This window comes from Xiphophorus hellerii, chromosome 8 (assembly GCF_003331165.1).
Source record: "Xiphophorus hellerii strain 12219 chromosome 8, Xiphophorus_hellerii-4.1, whole genome shotgun sequence".
NCBI classification, from domain to species: Eukaryota; Metazoa; Chordata; class Actinopteri; order Cyprinodontiformes; family Poeciliidae; genus Xiphophorus; species Xiphophorus hellerii.
In genome coordinates this window covers 12,566,989-12,583,329 of record NC_045679.1, presented here as the reverse complement: position 1 = coordinate 12,583,329, position 16,341 = coordinate 12,566,989, and the positions used below count along the sequence as shown (strand labels likewise).

General features: G+C 36.2%; 3 protein-coding genes across 4 annotated transcripts in view; 1 reads left to right on the top strand and 2 right to left on the bottom strand.

Moving 5' to 3' along the window:
• The window catches only part of atp2a2b (ATPase sarcoplasmic/endoplasmic reticulum Ca2+ transporting 2b), a 28,238-nt gene extending 22,527 nt beyond the window's left edge, over nucleotides 1-5,711 (bottom strand). For both annotated transcript variants that reach the window (XR_004340101.1, XM_032569379.1), the window contains exons 1-3: nucleotides 5,092-5,711; nucleotides 4,776-4,793; nucleotides 4,594-4,676 (exon numbers count right to left, since the gene is read on the bottom strand). Coding sequence is in view for 1 of the 2 variants with exons in the window: in XM_032569379.1 (XP_032425270.1) it covers nucleotides 4,594-4,676; nucleotides 4,776-4,793; nucleotides 5,092-5,209 (219 nt within the window). In the remaining variant the exon portion in view is untranslated. The remainder of the gene's footprint in view (nucleotides 1-4,593; nucleotides 4,677-4,775; nucleotides 4,794-5,091) is intronic.
• Nucleotides 5,712-9,740: 4,029 nt separating this feature from the next.
• On the bottom strand, nucleotides 9,741-13,318 carry LOC116724184 (uncharacterized). The gene is made up of 3 exons (XM_032569648.1): nucleotides 13,247-13,318; nucleotides 11,442-11,610; nucleotides 9,741-10,678 (listed from the first exon to the last, which is right to left on the bottom strand). The coding sequence occupies exons 2-3, from the start codon at nucleotides 11,608-11,610 to the stop codon at nucleotides 10,164-10,166; spliced, it is 684 nt and encodes a 227-aa protein (XP_032425539.1). The 5' UTR covers nucleotides 13,247-13,318; the 3' UTR covers nucleotides 9,741-10,163.
• A 56-nt stretch (nucleotides 13,319-13,374) lies between these two features.
• pus1 (pseudouridine synthase 1) lies at nucleotides 13,375-16,093 on the top strand. The gene is made up of 6 exons (XM_032569647.1): nucleotides 13,375-13,662; nucleotides 13,752-13,966; nucleotides 14,180-14,317; nucleotides 14,566-14,668; nucleotides 15,130-15,830; nucleotides 15,931-16,093. The coding sequence occupies exons 1-6, from the start codon at nucleotides 13,599-13,601 to the stop codon at nucleotides 15,961-15,963; spliced, it is 1,254 nt and encodes a 417-aa protein (XP_032425538.1). The 5' UTR covers nucleotides 13,375-13,598; the 3' UTR covers nucleotides 15,964-16,093.
• Nucleotides 16,094-16,341: the final 248 nt, after the last annotated feature.

Sequence of the window (16,341 nt, the reverse complement as noted above, 5' to 3'; positions counted from 1 at the left end):
TTGTGTCCAACACAAAAGTTACATAATTCCGCATAGATTGTATGCTGGGTCAGCAGCTGGAAGTTGACTTTGTGGTCAGTTCAAGGTTGACAACATGAGGAGACAGCAGTGTCTCAACCACTGTGACTATTTATGTCTTTTGATGGACAAGAGCCTTGTTTGTCTTAAACTTGTTACTGATAAAATCCCAAACTAACATTTGAAAACGTTATGTACATTTCTTCATACATAAGAGAATGACTATATTGTAACAGAAAGAAAACTATGGTTCCATGTTAATCAAAATGTAACATCTTTCACATCACAGAAAACTCGGATGTAATGTTACCCTATTTTTCTGCTTAAATGATTACCCATCTCATTGATTTTAAACCATTTTTGTCAATTATTGATAACACAAATGCAGTTTATTTAGGGGAAAGTTGAAGCCAAATGTTAAAAATAAAGAAGCAGAGAGATTCCACTATGTCACTAATTATCTTTCATTGCCATACAAGCAAAACCTTGTCTTTTAACTTCCATTAATATCTGCAAGATATTAGAGGACAACATGTAAATGAAGATCAAGCAGCTTCTTCTCTTGCCAATATTACAAACTGGGCCAAGTCTGGATATGTGAAAAAAAAGAGCAGGAACTACTATCTCCTCTTTTAGAATCTGTGCCAGGAGCAGAATGTGTCAAATAAGATGTCAAGTGCCTGAGTATTTTCCTACTGTAGCCTATTTAAATTTTTCTGCTTAAAATCCAATTTCTATTTCTATCATTTTATACATGTTTTTTTGTTTGCCAGTTTCTTCTACAGAGCTGAAATATAAATGTTAACATTTGTACATAATTTAACTATTGCTATGTACAGTCGTGTTAAGAAACTGACTCTGCAGATGTGAGATGACTAAAAGCAAACAAAAATACAACTCTCAATTTATAGACTTTGAAATCAAAGATTATTCTATGTCTTAATGAGTCAGGGGTGCCCAAAGTCGGTCCTCGAGGGCCGGCATCCAGCATGTCTTAGTTCTCTCCCTGGTTTAATGCACCTGGATCCAATGATTACTCATTAGAAGGCCTAAGAAGAACATTGACTTGCTAAAAATGTTGTTACTACCACCAGGGAGAGAACTAAAACATGCAGGATGCCGGCCCTCGAGGACCGACTTTGGGCATCCCTGTAAGCCATTGAGCCAACAGCCAATTCCTAGAGTTGAAAATGACTGAAGGGAAATAAATCTATCAATGAGTCTAACATGATCTACACTGGGAAGTGTCAATCACTCAGAAACAAAAGCACTATCCATTACACCTGTTGACACTACTATGTTGCATTTAAGTGACGTGATTAACTAATCCTAAAAATAGGCTTGGGTCCGTTACTAGTCTGAAAGGAATCCACTTTCTCTGGATTTCTTTTAAAGAGAATCCAAAGAACGCAGTTAAAAAAAAAAAAGCATTGCCATCAACTGTTGCTGCACACTGCCCATTAGCTGGTTGCAAGAAAACTACTTGTTTCACTTGGTTGCAATACAGAGAAAGTGTCCTGTTTGAAAATATTTCCGGTTATGAAATGCCATCGGTTATCCTACTGCTGTAAACCTCTCCTACGATGCATCCTTGTGATAGGATTTAAACACCAGCCGAAACAAGCTAGAACTCACTCTCTGGATAAAAAGGTTTACAGCAGATTAAATATGACTCCATGTGTTGGCTTCAAGACTGTATTTACACAACACATTTTAAATACAATATGACAAAACTGATATTTTCACTCACTTCTACTGTGAAGTTCTTATTCTGCACATGGCTGCAGAACAGTAGCACATTAAAATCTTAAACTAAACTGACCTCTCAAGAATCAGTTTCTTTCATTCTCCAACATCCAAGGACATAACCTGCTGCTTACTGGAACGATATAATCAGCACTGAAGGACGCTGAAGTGGATACATCCACTTCTATATTATCACAGCTGCTCTCCTGTCATTTTGTGTCACTAGAGAAGAGTCTGGATATGTTTTTTGTCCAGTTTGCACTAGATCACAGCTCTTTCTGAGGTATAATCTGAAATCTATGTGGAAATTAGTATATTTAAGGAACAAGTTGAAGAATAAAAAATTATATAGTGAAGAATAAAACAGCCAGCGCTCATCTCATTTATATCATGATCATACGGCAGCCTGAACGTCCCTCAAATGTTGCCAGCCATATATAGTCAGTAGATTCAGCTATTCATTAACTGAAGTGCTGGTTACTTCTGATTAAATCCAATATGAACACAATAAACTCAGAGCAGAGTCATTAAATAAAGCACACCTGGTATTTAAATCATCTCTGCCTCAGTGACTCACAAAAGAAACAGCCAGGAAAACAAATCTGAAGAAGAATTATACAGAATGAGTTGAGCAAACGCCAGTCCTCACTTCACTTTTGGCCAATGTCCAGACATAGTAGAGTGGAGGGGCAGGGATTACACTAGGAGTGTAGAAATAGGAAGCTGGCACCTAAAAGTCAACATCTCCACACACTTTACTACTTCAATTTGACAAACTATGTAGCGCCAGTGAATAAAGGGAAAATTGTTTATTATGGTAGCAGGAGGAGAAGTACCCAAATTTTTAACATCAGATTTATCACCCATTTTGTTCCTGTTTACATTGTGCCTAATTCATATTGTTCCACACCAATATATACATTGGGTAGATAAAATCCAACCAGTTTTAAATATTTGAAACTATTTTACTAAAATTTAATCAAAATGAGCAATAAATCTTTTGCTCCAGGTGTTCATTTTAATGCATCAGATCATTTTCACTTTAATTTTTTTTATCTTCTTCAGTAAAGGAAAAAAACCATCTGTTTAATCTTTCTAACTCTGGTTGATATTTTGTAGAAATTTATAACATTAATAATTTCATAAAACAAATGTATAGTAATAACCTGAATCTTAAATCATAAAAACACTGATAAGAGTTTAAGAACATCACATAAAAAAAACACACACACACACACTTTAAGTTTTGAGTGAATTACATGCTTTGGATCACAATGCATCAAATTAAATTTACAACTTGCTTTTTTTGTACAAATGGAAATATAATGTTAAACACTAAATCCTCTGTCCTTAATTGCCCAAGAGATTATTTTAGGAGGTACGTATAAGGTTCAAATTTAGGTGGTAGTAATGGATACTAATATGGCTTAATGTTTTCTTATCATTTTTTTCATTTCTTTGAATAGTGATTTCTCATGTTTTGAGAATATGAATATGCCCAAGTTGTAATATAAACCAGTGTCCTTTTCTCAGATGCCACAGATAGATGAGTAAGAAAATGTTTCTTTTCTAATAAACTGATATTGGGTTGAAAGTCTGAGAAAGGACAACCTTTACCAATATTTAAATATGTAATACCATGGGAGAGATTTCATAAAGACATTTAAGCTACTTGAGGTTTTTTTGCAATTCCATACTGTTCCTTAGAGATGACGTGTACCCATTTCGAAAAAAAATGTTTTAAAGTCAGTTAATGTAGTATAAGGTTAGTAAATTTATATTTTAGTGAAGACCACCTTCAAGCAGAAGGTTGTTCAAAGACATGTTTATCATAATATGGTTAAGAAACACTCATGGTATTAGAAAGATTATTGCTACTGCTGAAAACTCTGTTGATTATTAAGGTTAGAATGTTATATATGCCATATTTTTACAGTTTTTATACTATTCCAGAATTAATTAGGGTTGAATAATATGCCCTACTGACATTCAGTTGTTTAGCAAGGTAAAACAAGCTGATATTAGTTGATTGATTATTTTCATAATAATCTGAATGACCAAGAAACTAAACATCTAACATCTAAATGACAGAGAAACTGGTAGGTGATGATTGAAGTCAATAGGAACAAAATAATTTTTTCATGCACAAAATGGGAATGGGCGAGCATGAAATGGTCAAGGAGTAAACTGAGCAAACTTACCTGTTGCCCTGATTTTGTGAAGTATTGGATCAGGTAATGTTTTACAAGTTTGCTTGTAAAACAACAGCTGCACTATAAATATAGCAATTGTTTCATACCACATTTGAAAGGGTAAAAAAAAAAAACAAAGAAGGAAAAAACCATAGTTTGCACAAACATGTCATGCCAACAATTAGCACCCACCACGTCAACTAGCAACTTATATGTACTATTATCTACTCACATGCTGCTGTAAGGACTTGTAATTATGTTTATGTTTATTTAATATTTTCAAGCAGGAGGTTTATCAGTTATTTGACCTCATCAAGAGTTGTAATCACTCATATTCCATAAAAATCAACAACTAGACAGAATCAGAATCACTATCAATAAAAATCAGGTGTAAGGAAAACTGTTTAGAAAATAATTAAATCCATTAATACATACAATTATCCAAGTACAAAATGGTTTCTTCGTGTGGGCAAAATGTTATTGTGTGGGTAGCAAATGTCAATGAAGCATATTGACCAGCAGCTTTGATGTCACACATGAAATTCTGGATAAACTGCTTGTGTTTACATTAGCTGATCCATTATAGTTCTCAGAACACAGCATAAGATAACTGAACATCAAATTGTGGTATACTTACAAAGGATATACAGGCAGCAAGTAAAAGGATCCTCACAAGCAGATCTTCAAACTGTTCAATCACCAGCTCCCAAAGAGATTTGCCTAGAAAGAAGGAAGATTAGTGAATTAAAGATTTCTTTAAAACAATCTAAAAAAGGATTTGTAGTAAATTTAGGGTAGATCTTTAAATTGTCTTCATACCCTCCTCTGCTGGCAATTCTGCAGAACATCCATCCCATCGAGGGCCACAAGGGAGAGAGATGGAAAGGCAATTAGATAAATGTGATTACTTGTTGCGGGGTATTGAGTGTGTTGATAGTACTTCACATTAATATCAGCAAATCAATTTATTGCCAATACATTAACGTATGTAATGTCTTACAATATTTCAACATCACACTGTGAAATCAACAAGCTTCCCTTTTCTTTGGCTTGTCATTACATTATGGCCCACACATGAGCCGGGCAATTAGCCTGTTCTTGTTTTCCAATAAACACATTACGCTTAGCTTCTTACCGTTAGGTCCAAATCGCTCCCGTTGTTTCTTTACCTCCTCTAAACTCAGACCTGTGCTCTCATTTACGTTGAAAAAGTTGAAAACTTCCTCCACCGTCTTCGTGTGTGCGTTGTCCATGGTGAACTGCCACTCGAGAACACAGCTTGTTCCCTCTGTTCCTAACCTTTAACCGGGCTCGGTCCTGTTCCTCCACCCGGTGTTTCCACACTCGTTTAAAAAGAAAAACGAGCGAAAGTCCACAGTGAGGAGCGTAAGCTGCCAGGTAGTTGTACACAGGACAGCGTGGGACGCAGGTGTACGCCGAGAGCGAACGAATTAGCGGGTCGCTTTGCTAACCAGAAGCTAACAAGCTAAAGCTACGTTGCCTCAGCTTGAATTCGCCGGCTGTGTTCCGCTAGCTCTTTGGTGATACCGTTTAACAAGAATTTATATCAGCACCAGACCAGTTGAAGACTATCACGCTCGCCCGCTCGTTTTAAAGTCGGTAAATCCTAAAACAGTCTTTCTAAATAGGTAATTTAAACATGTGTTTGAGTTGCGGCTTGGCTGCTCTCGCCCGCTGCCAGACTGTGTGTTGTGGAATCACCAGGGTTGTGATCGGCACCAATCGCGTTTCTTCGTCGAATGCGGAGTTCAGTGTCCGCATGTGGAATCTGCTCATTGGTTGAACAAACCGGACGTCCTACTTTCTCTGTCCACGATGAGATTGCTGTTCGTTGGGCTCTATCTTGCGTCATTGCCACATACAGCTCAGATAGCGTTCATGGTCTGAACTTTTTTAAGACAAAACACTGTTAATATTAACAATATCTAAAATACTGACGGTTGTTTAACTGATACACTATCATTTAACAAATACAAAGGTAAATATGAATTTAATGTTAGATAAATTATTTAGAGGGCTCATGTTTATTTATGTATTTATTTATTTCCAGTTTATAATAGTATCTAATTATTTGATAAATTGCTCACTTTGAATCGACACTGCTACGAACTTAATGTATACAAATAATAGGAGTATTTTAATCTATTAAATTTGTTAAATTCCTTTCTTTGTTGACACAATGTGAATTATATTCTTCCATTCAATGTCAGACTATCATAAAATTGATATTTAACACTATAGCGTGCATAAAATAAGTAGTGTATGACTGAATTTTATTACTGAATTCCGTTTATTTTCAGGAGCAGCTTTTGTAGTTGAGGGAGATGGACTTTACCCAACTTTTATAAGGAGAGAGTCAGATTACACACTAGGCAATTTGCTAGGTCATTACTGAGCCAAGACCCTGGGACAAACAACAGAAAAACTCACATTCATATCGTTAGTACATTTTTAATAAGAAAATAAAGATGTTTGTCCCACTATATTCATTTACTTAATTCTTTTTTTTTGTTTGTTTGTTTTTAACCAAAAATATTTGGTAAGAGTCACATTTTGTGGCTACAATATGCTAAATATGTATGCTGATTGCTTTTCTTGTATTTGTGTTTCTACCTAATGTTTCTGCAAAGCGACATTGTCCTAAAATGACTGTCTAAAATGCTGTTGTATTCTTTTGTTTGTCTTTTTTTACTTAACCATGACACTCATGGTAACTGGATTGCAATTCTACAGGTGATCTTAACAAATTGTTATAAAATAAGATCTTGCCCCAACAGTCAGCTGCAGTTTTGAAGTCAGCATGGTCCCTCATTAGTTTGAAGGTGTCTGATTTGATTTGCAAATTCACCACTTCAAATGTAAAAGTTTCTTAAGGTAACAAACAGATTTCCATTAAAGTACCACTACTTTGTGAATCACTTTGAATAAATGCACCTGCTGAATGAACACATGAATGGGCTTCTTAAATTAAATGAGTCAGTTCCCACAAAAAGGATCAGGTAGCAAAGTTTGTTACCTATTTCTCACATTTTTTGGCTCTGCCTATGAAAAATGCCGGTCTCTGAATGGAAATTCAAATTAGTGATATAACAAAATGGTTCCTATCTTTCGCTTTTTATTTTCTTATTGTGGTGTCAAAAAACCTTTTTCCATCAAATAAGTCCTATGAGTTGTCTTTGAAATGAAATAAATCTACTCTCTGGGGAAGCCTGATAGAGACAAGTCTTTTTACCAGTTTTCATGAGATTTCTAGAAGAAGCTCCAGAAACGCTGTCAGTCTCAAGTTTAAGCCTGCAATAGCTGTTGTCTATCTGAAAGACAAATTTCCTGTCAGAGACTTAGATATATGGACACTGCTACTTGTCCATATTGATAAGGAAAAAACAAGTTTGTGCAGCTCAGTTTTACAGATAAGTAAATAACAGAACTCATCAATAACATGCTTGGGTACAGAACAGCTGTACCAGTTAAGAATGAAGAGTGGGTCTGGTCTGTCTAATAGTTCATACAGGTTATTTACCATTATAGTTTAGCAAGGTTTTCACTTCACTTTTTGACAAAAAAAGTGCAGTGGGATGTTGAAACAATTGTTCGACATCTCTTGTGCCTGAAATGATTTTGTGAGTTGATTCAATGAGTTTTTATGCTTGAGAATTTTAAATAAATAAAAAATTTAATTACAATTTTTTTAAATCCCCAAATAACCAACTATAAATAAAACAACAAAAAATATTGTTCTTTCCTTGAACAGATGGCATAATACGTGAGCTGATCCATGATGTAAAATCTTCAAAAATCTGCTCATCCCAATTTTAGCTGCAAAAGGGTAACATTTGATGTGTAATCTTACGGTATATTGGGTACCTTGGTTGGTGTTTGAGACTCTGAATTTGACCTCTTTAATTTAAGTCTATGCCAAAAACTGACACTGCTATCTGACTGCTGTAGTTGAAATTGAGATTCCTTGAACCAGGTTAAGTCTTTCCAAACTGTTATTGTAATACTTTGGTGAACTGTTCTTTTGATGATATCTGGCATGGTCTCCTGCTGATGTGCTCTAAGGTTCAACATGTTGGTCAAAGACTACATATCTTGGTTGCAAAGAACTAATAGATTTTTACTTTCTATAAATAAAAGTACTTACGGGGCTGAATTGCCTCATAAGTATGCAGTTAAGTTCTATGAAGTCCTGTAAATTACTTAATTATTTGACTCAGGTGTTTTGAAGCAGAGACACATCTAAAAGTTGCAGGACTTGATGCCTGGATTTGAAGACCCTAAGCTAGAGCATCTGGGTGCTGCCTTTAGCAGAGAAATCTGAAGAAATTAATTTTTCAGAAACTGCTCAGTAGTTGGGGATGGGATGGCGGAAAAGGAGCTCAACCAGGTACCAGTCATTCAGGAACCGCCACTCCTTCATACGTTGTGTTGGTGTAATTAGTTTTAATCACGACTATTATTAGTGTCACAAAGTATTCTTCCAAAATTCCCGTTGACACATGAAATTACTTCTAGGTAATTCTTCTTGCACCCAACAGTGTGATTTGTCAGTTTATTAGCGTGGCTCCACCTTGGTTGCACCACAAGAACCACAAGAATGATAATTACATATTTCCATTCTCCTCCTTGTATACATTCATTTTCTTCCTAACTTTAACTTTGGGTTCGTAAAGCTGAGTAGATTATATTGGTAAGATATGAAAGACATGATACTAAGCAATCCTGTGATAGCTGCATGACAGAACCTGAAAGATGTATTGCTTAAACAGGTGAATTCTTGACATCACATAAAGTGGTTCTCAGTATATTCCACATCACATCCTGTTTTCACCCTGCCATGTTTGTGATTCCAACTGACAACTCTGGCACCTTATAAGGTAGTAGGGAAAATGTAATTTATCTGATAGCGTCCCACATTGAGATAGTTTACATAAAATACTTAAGACTTTTCTCCAGAAACAGGTTTTGTTAAGGTGTCCTTGAGAGAGACTTCCCAGGAAGGCTAGTGCTTATTTTTCTTGGTAGCAAAATCTGACTCAGCTAGTTATCAAAATGTGACTGACATGAGTCACAGCCCCAAAAAATCATTGGATACTATAACACAAACAACATGACATGTTCCTTTGGAATTTAGATAGACAGACAGACGTACGGATGGACGTACAGACTTATAGATGCATGTGCTGTTTGGCCTTTTGTCACTTGTGTTCCCTAAGCTGAATAATTTTTGGTGCAACATTTTTTTTTCCTAAAAAAAATTATATGACTTTTTCAAGGACAATTTCATATGCATGAAAAAAATACATCCTTCAATGACATTGAAGGAATTTCAAACTAATGCGATATTACTGCCCTCAAGTGGTCAAACGAAATAATACAGGCTTAGTTTTTTCTGGCCTTCACCGACCAACTTTGAAAAACTAGCTGATGAAAGTAAGGATGTTATTTTCAGGCATATTGCTATTTTATTAGTCTGCCATAAATAGTTAAAAAAGAAAGACTGCCGATAAAATTCAGAAATCCTTGTTTTTATGAGATAAGAAGCATGTTTCAAACAAGTTCAATAAACAAATTATATTTAATCTTCTAAGATAAAACTTAAAAAAAAAAACGATCCTACTAAATCTGACTTTTATGAGATGAGAACATCTGACCCTCAACTGTCAACATGTTACTGAAAAATATCTGTACAAGTTTTTTTTGTTTTAAATATAATGTACTAATGATTCCTTTTAATCATTCCCACAATAACAGATTATTGGATTCTTAACTATTCTAAGCTTTTTGGTTTTATTTAAGACATGTACAAACATTGATAGTGATGTTTTTAGATTTTATTTGTCCATATAGTCCAGGTTGCAGCTAAACTTGAAAACAATTTAAGAAATATGTAAAAAATGTTTTTTTTTTTTTACATTTTATGTACAAGAACCAAACAAAATAACAAGACAACTAACAATTAAATGATTAATGCATGTTGGGTCAAAGACTACCCTGATCTAAAGTCCTTGCCTCTCAGTGGATGAACACTGGTCATCTGCTTATCATTCATTCAGAGATAAATCTGTTTTCTCTCAGAATAAATCCTAATTACAGACCAACCCATGGCATAGCAATAAAAACTATATGTACAATCGCTCCTTTGACTTTTACTGTACTATTTAATGAACTTTCATCAAGCAATTTTCAGTTATTTATGTTAAAAGTGGGAGGTTTGTTGAACATAAGCATGTAAATATTATTATTACAGTGAGGGCATTTCACTGCATTTCCACAAGCCATGGTTACATCAGGCCCAGAGGCTTGAGAATAGGAATGTTCGTCCGAAGATGTAGAGGGTTGCGGATCAGAAACTGGACCAGGTGCCGTGTCTGGCAGAAAAAGCTTCACAGTGGGTGCAGCATCAGGCAGGAGAGGCTCCACAGAAAATGTCGAACCTTGCAGGAGCGGCTTCTTGGACTGGGGGATGACTTGCAGGAGAGGTTTCACAGATGGTGAAGAAAGCAGCTTAATAAGATGGTCCTTAGGGGGTGAGGTGGGTGGCAGACATGGCTCTGGGTTTGGATCTTTTTCCATAAATCCCTCACATAACAGTAAATGCCTCTTCATATCCAAACGGCGCATGACTGTTCTAGAACAGATGGGGCAGTGGAAATGTCCCTGTGGCCTACAATGAAGGCTGCATCGGAGTAAAATTTTGTCTGCAGAAGTAAAAACAAAAATGTATAAGAAATAATATAATAAATACACCATATTGCCAAAGTATTGGGTCACTTACTGATTCACACAAATTAATTTTACTGACATCAACTGCTCTTGAGTGTAGTGTTTGCATGCTTTACACCTCGGCCTTATATATTTTGCTTTGCAGTTGGTAATCCAGTGTGCAGCTTCATGGGTATGGCACCCAATCCCATGAAGCTAGCTACACACTGTTTTTGAGTTAATCTGAAGGCTGCATGAAGTTAGGAAGTCTATAGATTGACCCTGAATAACATTGGCAACCTCTGCACAAAGCGCCTGGGTGTCCGCCAATCCTATTCAGTCTGGATAAAAACAAGCACCATAATATGTAAAATATAAATGCATGGAAAATATCAAACCTTTTAGGATGAATAATAGGAGTGTGCTTTGTGTGTGTTGCTATTAAGTAGTCACAGCTATTTATTTGACAAGTGATTTCTAATACACCAAAATCCAAAAGGCAAACAAAATAACTATCAAATGATGCCCAAACATAAAATAAGAGCATAAGGACAGGAACAGCATTATTTAATTCTTCACCAGAGTTGAAGGTAAACACACCATCAAGGCAGGTAACCATTGGAGACAAGGTAAGATCACATTACAAGTGTATTACTTGGACAATATACTAAAGTTGTGACATGACAAAATGTTAAATGGCCCACAAATACTTATACAAGGCACTTTACATTCAGGCACATACATATAATACCAACGTACCTTTGTAAGGCAAACCATGACTAATGTGGTAGTTCATGTGTTTCTCAATCCTTTCCTTCACTGTGGGGTCGAAGTTGGGACAAATGGGGCAGTGGAACAGTTTATTACAGCATGTGTTGCATTCTTCCAATGCGATCTTTGAGTTAAGATCAAAGATTGAGACATGCATCTGAAACAGGAAGTAGTGCAGGGAAACAGCAGTTAAAGATTTTAATTACTTTTACAGTTTCATTCAATCTCATTTTGGAAGCTAATATGCAGTCATATTAACAAGAAAGTACACCCTCTTTCAAGTCTATGGTTTTGTATATTAGGACAAAATAGCAAGGATAGCCCTTAACACATCCAAAAGGTATTTAAATTTAACCTCAAATCAGGGTTGCAATCATAGAAGGTAGTGCAATTGTGATAATTTTACTAAATGTTGCAATGGTAAAATCAGTTGCGATAAATCCACATTATTTTGATGTTATATTCTCCAGCTGTACATAAAATGTTCAAAAACACTGAATTTTATCATTAATTTAACACAAATTAAGTCAAAGTGGAAAAGCCCAGGTGAAAGTTCACTCCATTCATTAACAGCTCCTAACATGTCACTGAATGAGATGCAGAGCAGCTTCAGAAAAACAATATAAGGTACATAAGTACATGGACACAAAATGGCATTCTTACAGTACTAGATAAATAATAAATGACTGGGAACAAAGCAAATATAAAAGGTAGGTGATTTAAGTGGCTTTCAATTTTGTGTACAAAAGAAGGAAATATTTAATTCAGTTAAGCAAGAATTAGAATATTTTATACGGATTGCAGAAAAAAAAAGGGGGGGGATTCTTTGGCATGTTACCAGCATGTTACCACATTGATGGTTAAACCCCAATGATATTAACAATAAAAATATTGTACTCTACAGACTGAATAAATGGCTGTCAGCTAATTTATATTTATTCCAGGGTTTCTGCAAGGTTCAGTGAGGAGTTATATTTAAGACTTTCTAAGACTTTTTCAAGATCTTTATGGCGTAAGCAAAGATAAGTAAATTAGGGTAATACCATAAAGTATACTCAATTTAATAACTTATCTTTAATGTATTTTACAAGTACATAGACCAATAATGAAATCCTGGTTTTCAAGCTGTCCAAGCTCTTTCCCATAGTGAAGGATCAAGAACGTGTAAATTGTACTTCCTTAAAGATACAGTAAACAAACTTTTTTTTGAAGGTTTTTGGGGAATGCTGAGTGTTTGGGAATAAATGTCTTTAGACAGGGCTCATTGCTTCCCCACATTATGGCGTTTATAGTTTTGTCTAAAAGCAAAGACTGAAAGTAAAGGAATTTGGACTAATTTAGGACGTAATAACACGTTTTTTAACAACTAGTGTGGACATTCTCTTATGCATTTATGACTTTCAAAAAATTAAGAATATTAAATTTAGAGCTTTAGGTGATTTTCTCCAGTACTAAAGTAATAACTCTAAAAACCAGATCATTCAACTGTAATAAGCTATAAACAGTGGGGAGCAGTCCTGAAACAGCTGTCACTGAGTGGGAGCATTGACTAAACACAGCAACAAGTGACGGTCCATCTGATGCATGCAACTGTTTAATTCAAACAAAAGATAAAAAAATAAAATAAAATAAAAACTTTTATGCTTAAATTGCTAACACTACTTTTAATTTCAATAAACAGCTAAGGTGATATTAATCTGGGGGAAAACCCTGCAACACAATGGCCCCAGTAGGTTTCTCTCCATGCAATCTTAATATACAAACAGAAACCCACATGTTGAAATAAAACTAACCTTGTAGTGGAGCTCAATTCTGCTTGCGGAGGTAGAGCGAACCTATTTCCGCCTTCTTTGGAGATCACGTGTTTCCTCTTACCGTGGAAAACACGAAATCTCGCGATATTGTTGAGGTCAAAGTTAGCAGCACCATGTGTGCCTGAGGAGAACATCTCTGATTGTTACATGCAGCATTTTATACGGGACCTTTACGTTTTTTTGGCACGCTTTTTCTGTTCGTTGTAGTTTACGAAGACTTACAATTACCGGCTGTTTAATGAACGCATCTCGCGATATTTTTTCTCAGCTGATGGAGCAGGTTCCATGCCGACGGTGCTGCAGGAGCCTATGATGAGTTTTTTAGCTTGACATGTTTAGAACCCGACCACTGTTAAGTGCCTTAGTTAACTACAGACAGTTGTTAGAGAGAAACGGTAGGTCAAGAAAAACAAATCTACATATTTATTATGTCTGGTGTAGTCTCGTTTTCTGGTTTCACAAATGTGTAGTGCTATATTTACAGGTTTAAAGTTCTTGTGCACAATGAGTGAAGAAGCCAGAGATCAAGAGACAGCCAAGCTGTTAAAAAGGCCAAATGAGGTGAATGAGGACTCAGCTGAGAGAGCCACTAAGAGAATAAAAGCAGAAGGGGAGCACAATGAAGACGACAAGAGGTACCCAAAGAAGAAAGTGGTCCTTCTTTTGGCATACTCTGGAAAGGGATACTATGGCATGCAGGTATTTTCCTTTACTACATGTAACAATGTTGCAAAAAACCTTGAACTTCATAAGAAGTGGATGAGTCCAACCACACTTAAAAATCTCTGATAATAATAATAATAAACCTCACTACTTTCACTTGTTTATTATTCTTAACTTTTTATGATATTATGTTTTAATGGATAACTTTTGATTAATTATGTCATCTGTCCACCTGCTTTTTTCTTTTAGAGAAATCCTGGAAACTCCCAGTTTAGAACCATTGAAGATGATCTGGTCACTGCTCTAGTTAAATCTGGTTGCATTCCTGGAAACCATGGTGATGACATGAGGAAGATGTCCTTCCAAAGATGTGCCAGAACTGACAAGGTATGTGTTCATGCACCTGAAATATGCATTGCAAGACTATTGGAGGAGGGTGGGGGGAATCTACAAAAAAGAGTTATTTGTCTTCACGTACCATATTGTTGCTAATAAAGGTTAAGTACTAAAGCAATGTGTGCTGGTTTGCTCCTATTCGATGTTAGCTACGCTGGTTTGTTTATTTTGTAGGATGTTGTAAATTCAGTAAAGTTTTTTTTTAACAGATACATTGTTACTTTTTTATTTGTCTTTAGGGTGTTTCTGCTGCTGGTCAAGTGGTTTCACTGAAGCTCCGTTTAATTGAGGACATAATAGAAAAAATCAATGAGAATTTACCACCACAGATCAGGGTGCTTGGTAAGACTGTTGTATTAGAAATAAGAGGGACTGGAAAATTTGCTGGTGAACAAGACTGTTTGACTTTCAGTTTGTTTTCCCTGTCTGATACCCAAGAACTAACAGGTCACATTGGTCCTTATCCAAGTTGTTACTGTAGTTGTTACTGAAGATTCAGATCTTTAATTTGTTTCACCACTCTTCTGTATCTGCATCACTAAATGGATTAAGAGCTTTTCAACCCAAACTCTGTCCTTATGCATTGCTCAAATGAGGGCTGTCATGCAAAGTGCTATGCTAATCACTACAATAATATGTTGTAAAATGAAAAAGAAAATGCAAATAGTGTTATTTATAGTCATTAACGTGCTAAAATCTGCATGGGCAGGTCAAATGTTTATAAAACCTTGATTCACCTATAATACCTTTGATTGGACTCCATGGATGTGCTTCTGATGTAACTATTTTTTTTGCTTTGACAGGGCTCAAGCGAGTGACCCAGGGATTTAATTCCAAAAATAACTGTGATGCCCGTACATATGCCTACATGCTCCCAACTGTAGCCTTTTCTCCTAAAGACTATGACACTGAGAACATAGCGCCGTTTCGTCTAGAAACAGAGACTCTTCAGAAGGTGAACCAACTTTTTGCCCTCTACAAAGGCACCCATAACTTCCACAACTTTACTTCCCAGAAGGCTCCAAGTGACCCCAGTGCCCGCCGCTACATCACAGAGATGTCCTGCGGAGAGCCTTTTGTCCGCAACAACTACGAGTTTGCCGTGATCACCGTGCGTGGCCAGAGCTTTATGCTGCACCAGATTCGCAAGATGATCGGCCTGGTGATTGCAGTGATCAAAGGCTACGCCAAGGAGGAGGTGATGGAGCGAAGCTGGGGTCAGGAGAAGGTGGACGTCCCAAAAGCTCCGGGACTCGGGCTGGTACTCGAGAGGGTTCACTTTGATCGGTACAACAAGCGCTTTGGAGGGGACGGTCTGCATGAGCGGCTAGAGTGGGATCGCGAGGAGGAGGCGATCAAGGCCTTCAAAGAGGCTCACATATATCCTACCATTGTTGAGACTGAATGTGAGGAGGGTTCCATGGTCAGCTGGATGGCCACTCTTCCCATCCATGACTTTGAAGCAACAGTTACTGGAACACAAGACAATAAGGACCAAAAACAGGTGCATCAGAGTTATTAATTTGATAATTAGATGTATTGCATTGGGGGAAAAAATACATTGTTATATTGTAGCTAAGTGTTTGTCCCATTTTTTTTTGCAGGAGAATGCAGATGAAGGGAACGACTCCGATTAGACCGTCAGTGGAGAGAGGCCTTTTTTTGTCTTTTAATTTTTGGTATTATTTCTGTTTTTTGTTTTAAATATTAAGAACAATTATGTTTAACAACTGGCATAATAAAATCATTCTGAGTTATCTAATGTCATCTTTTTAATTCTCAGTGGTTATTTAATTTAATATACAGTATATATGCTTAATTAACAGTACTCATTCTGTGTTTACCCAAACAATTAATTAATTAAGATCAGTTGCTTGGGTAAAGACAGAATGAGTATCGTTCTCATTCTAAAATCTTAATTCTGATTAGATTCAATTTGAATTTTACCCTAAATCAAAAACCTTTTATTTTTTGGGTTCTTATTTATTTCCAACATTTCTGGCTGTGTGTCTTAT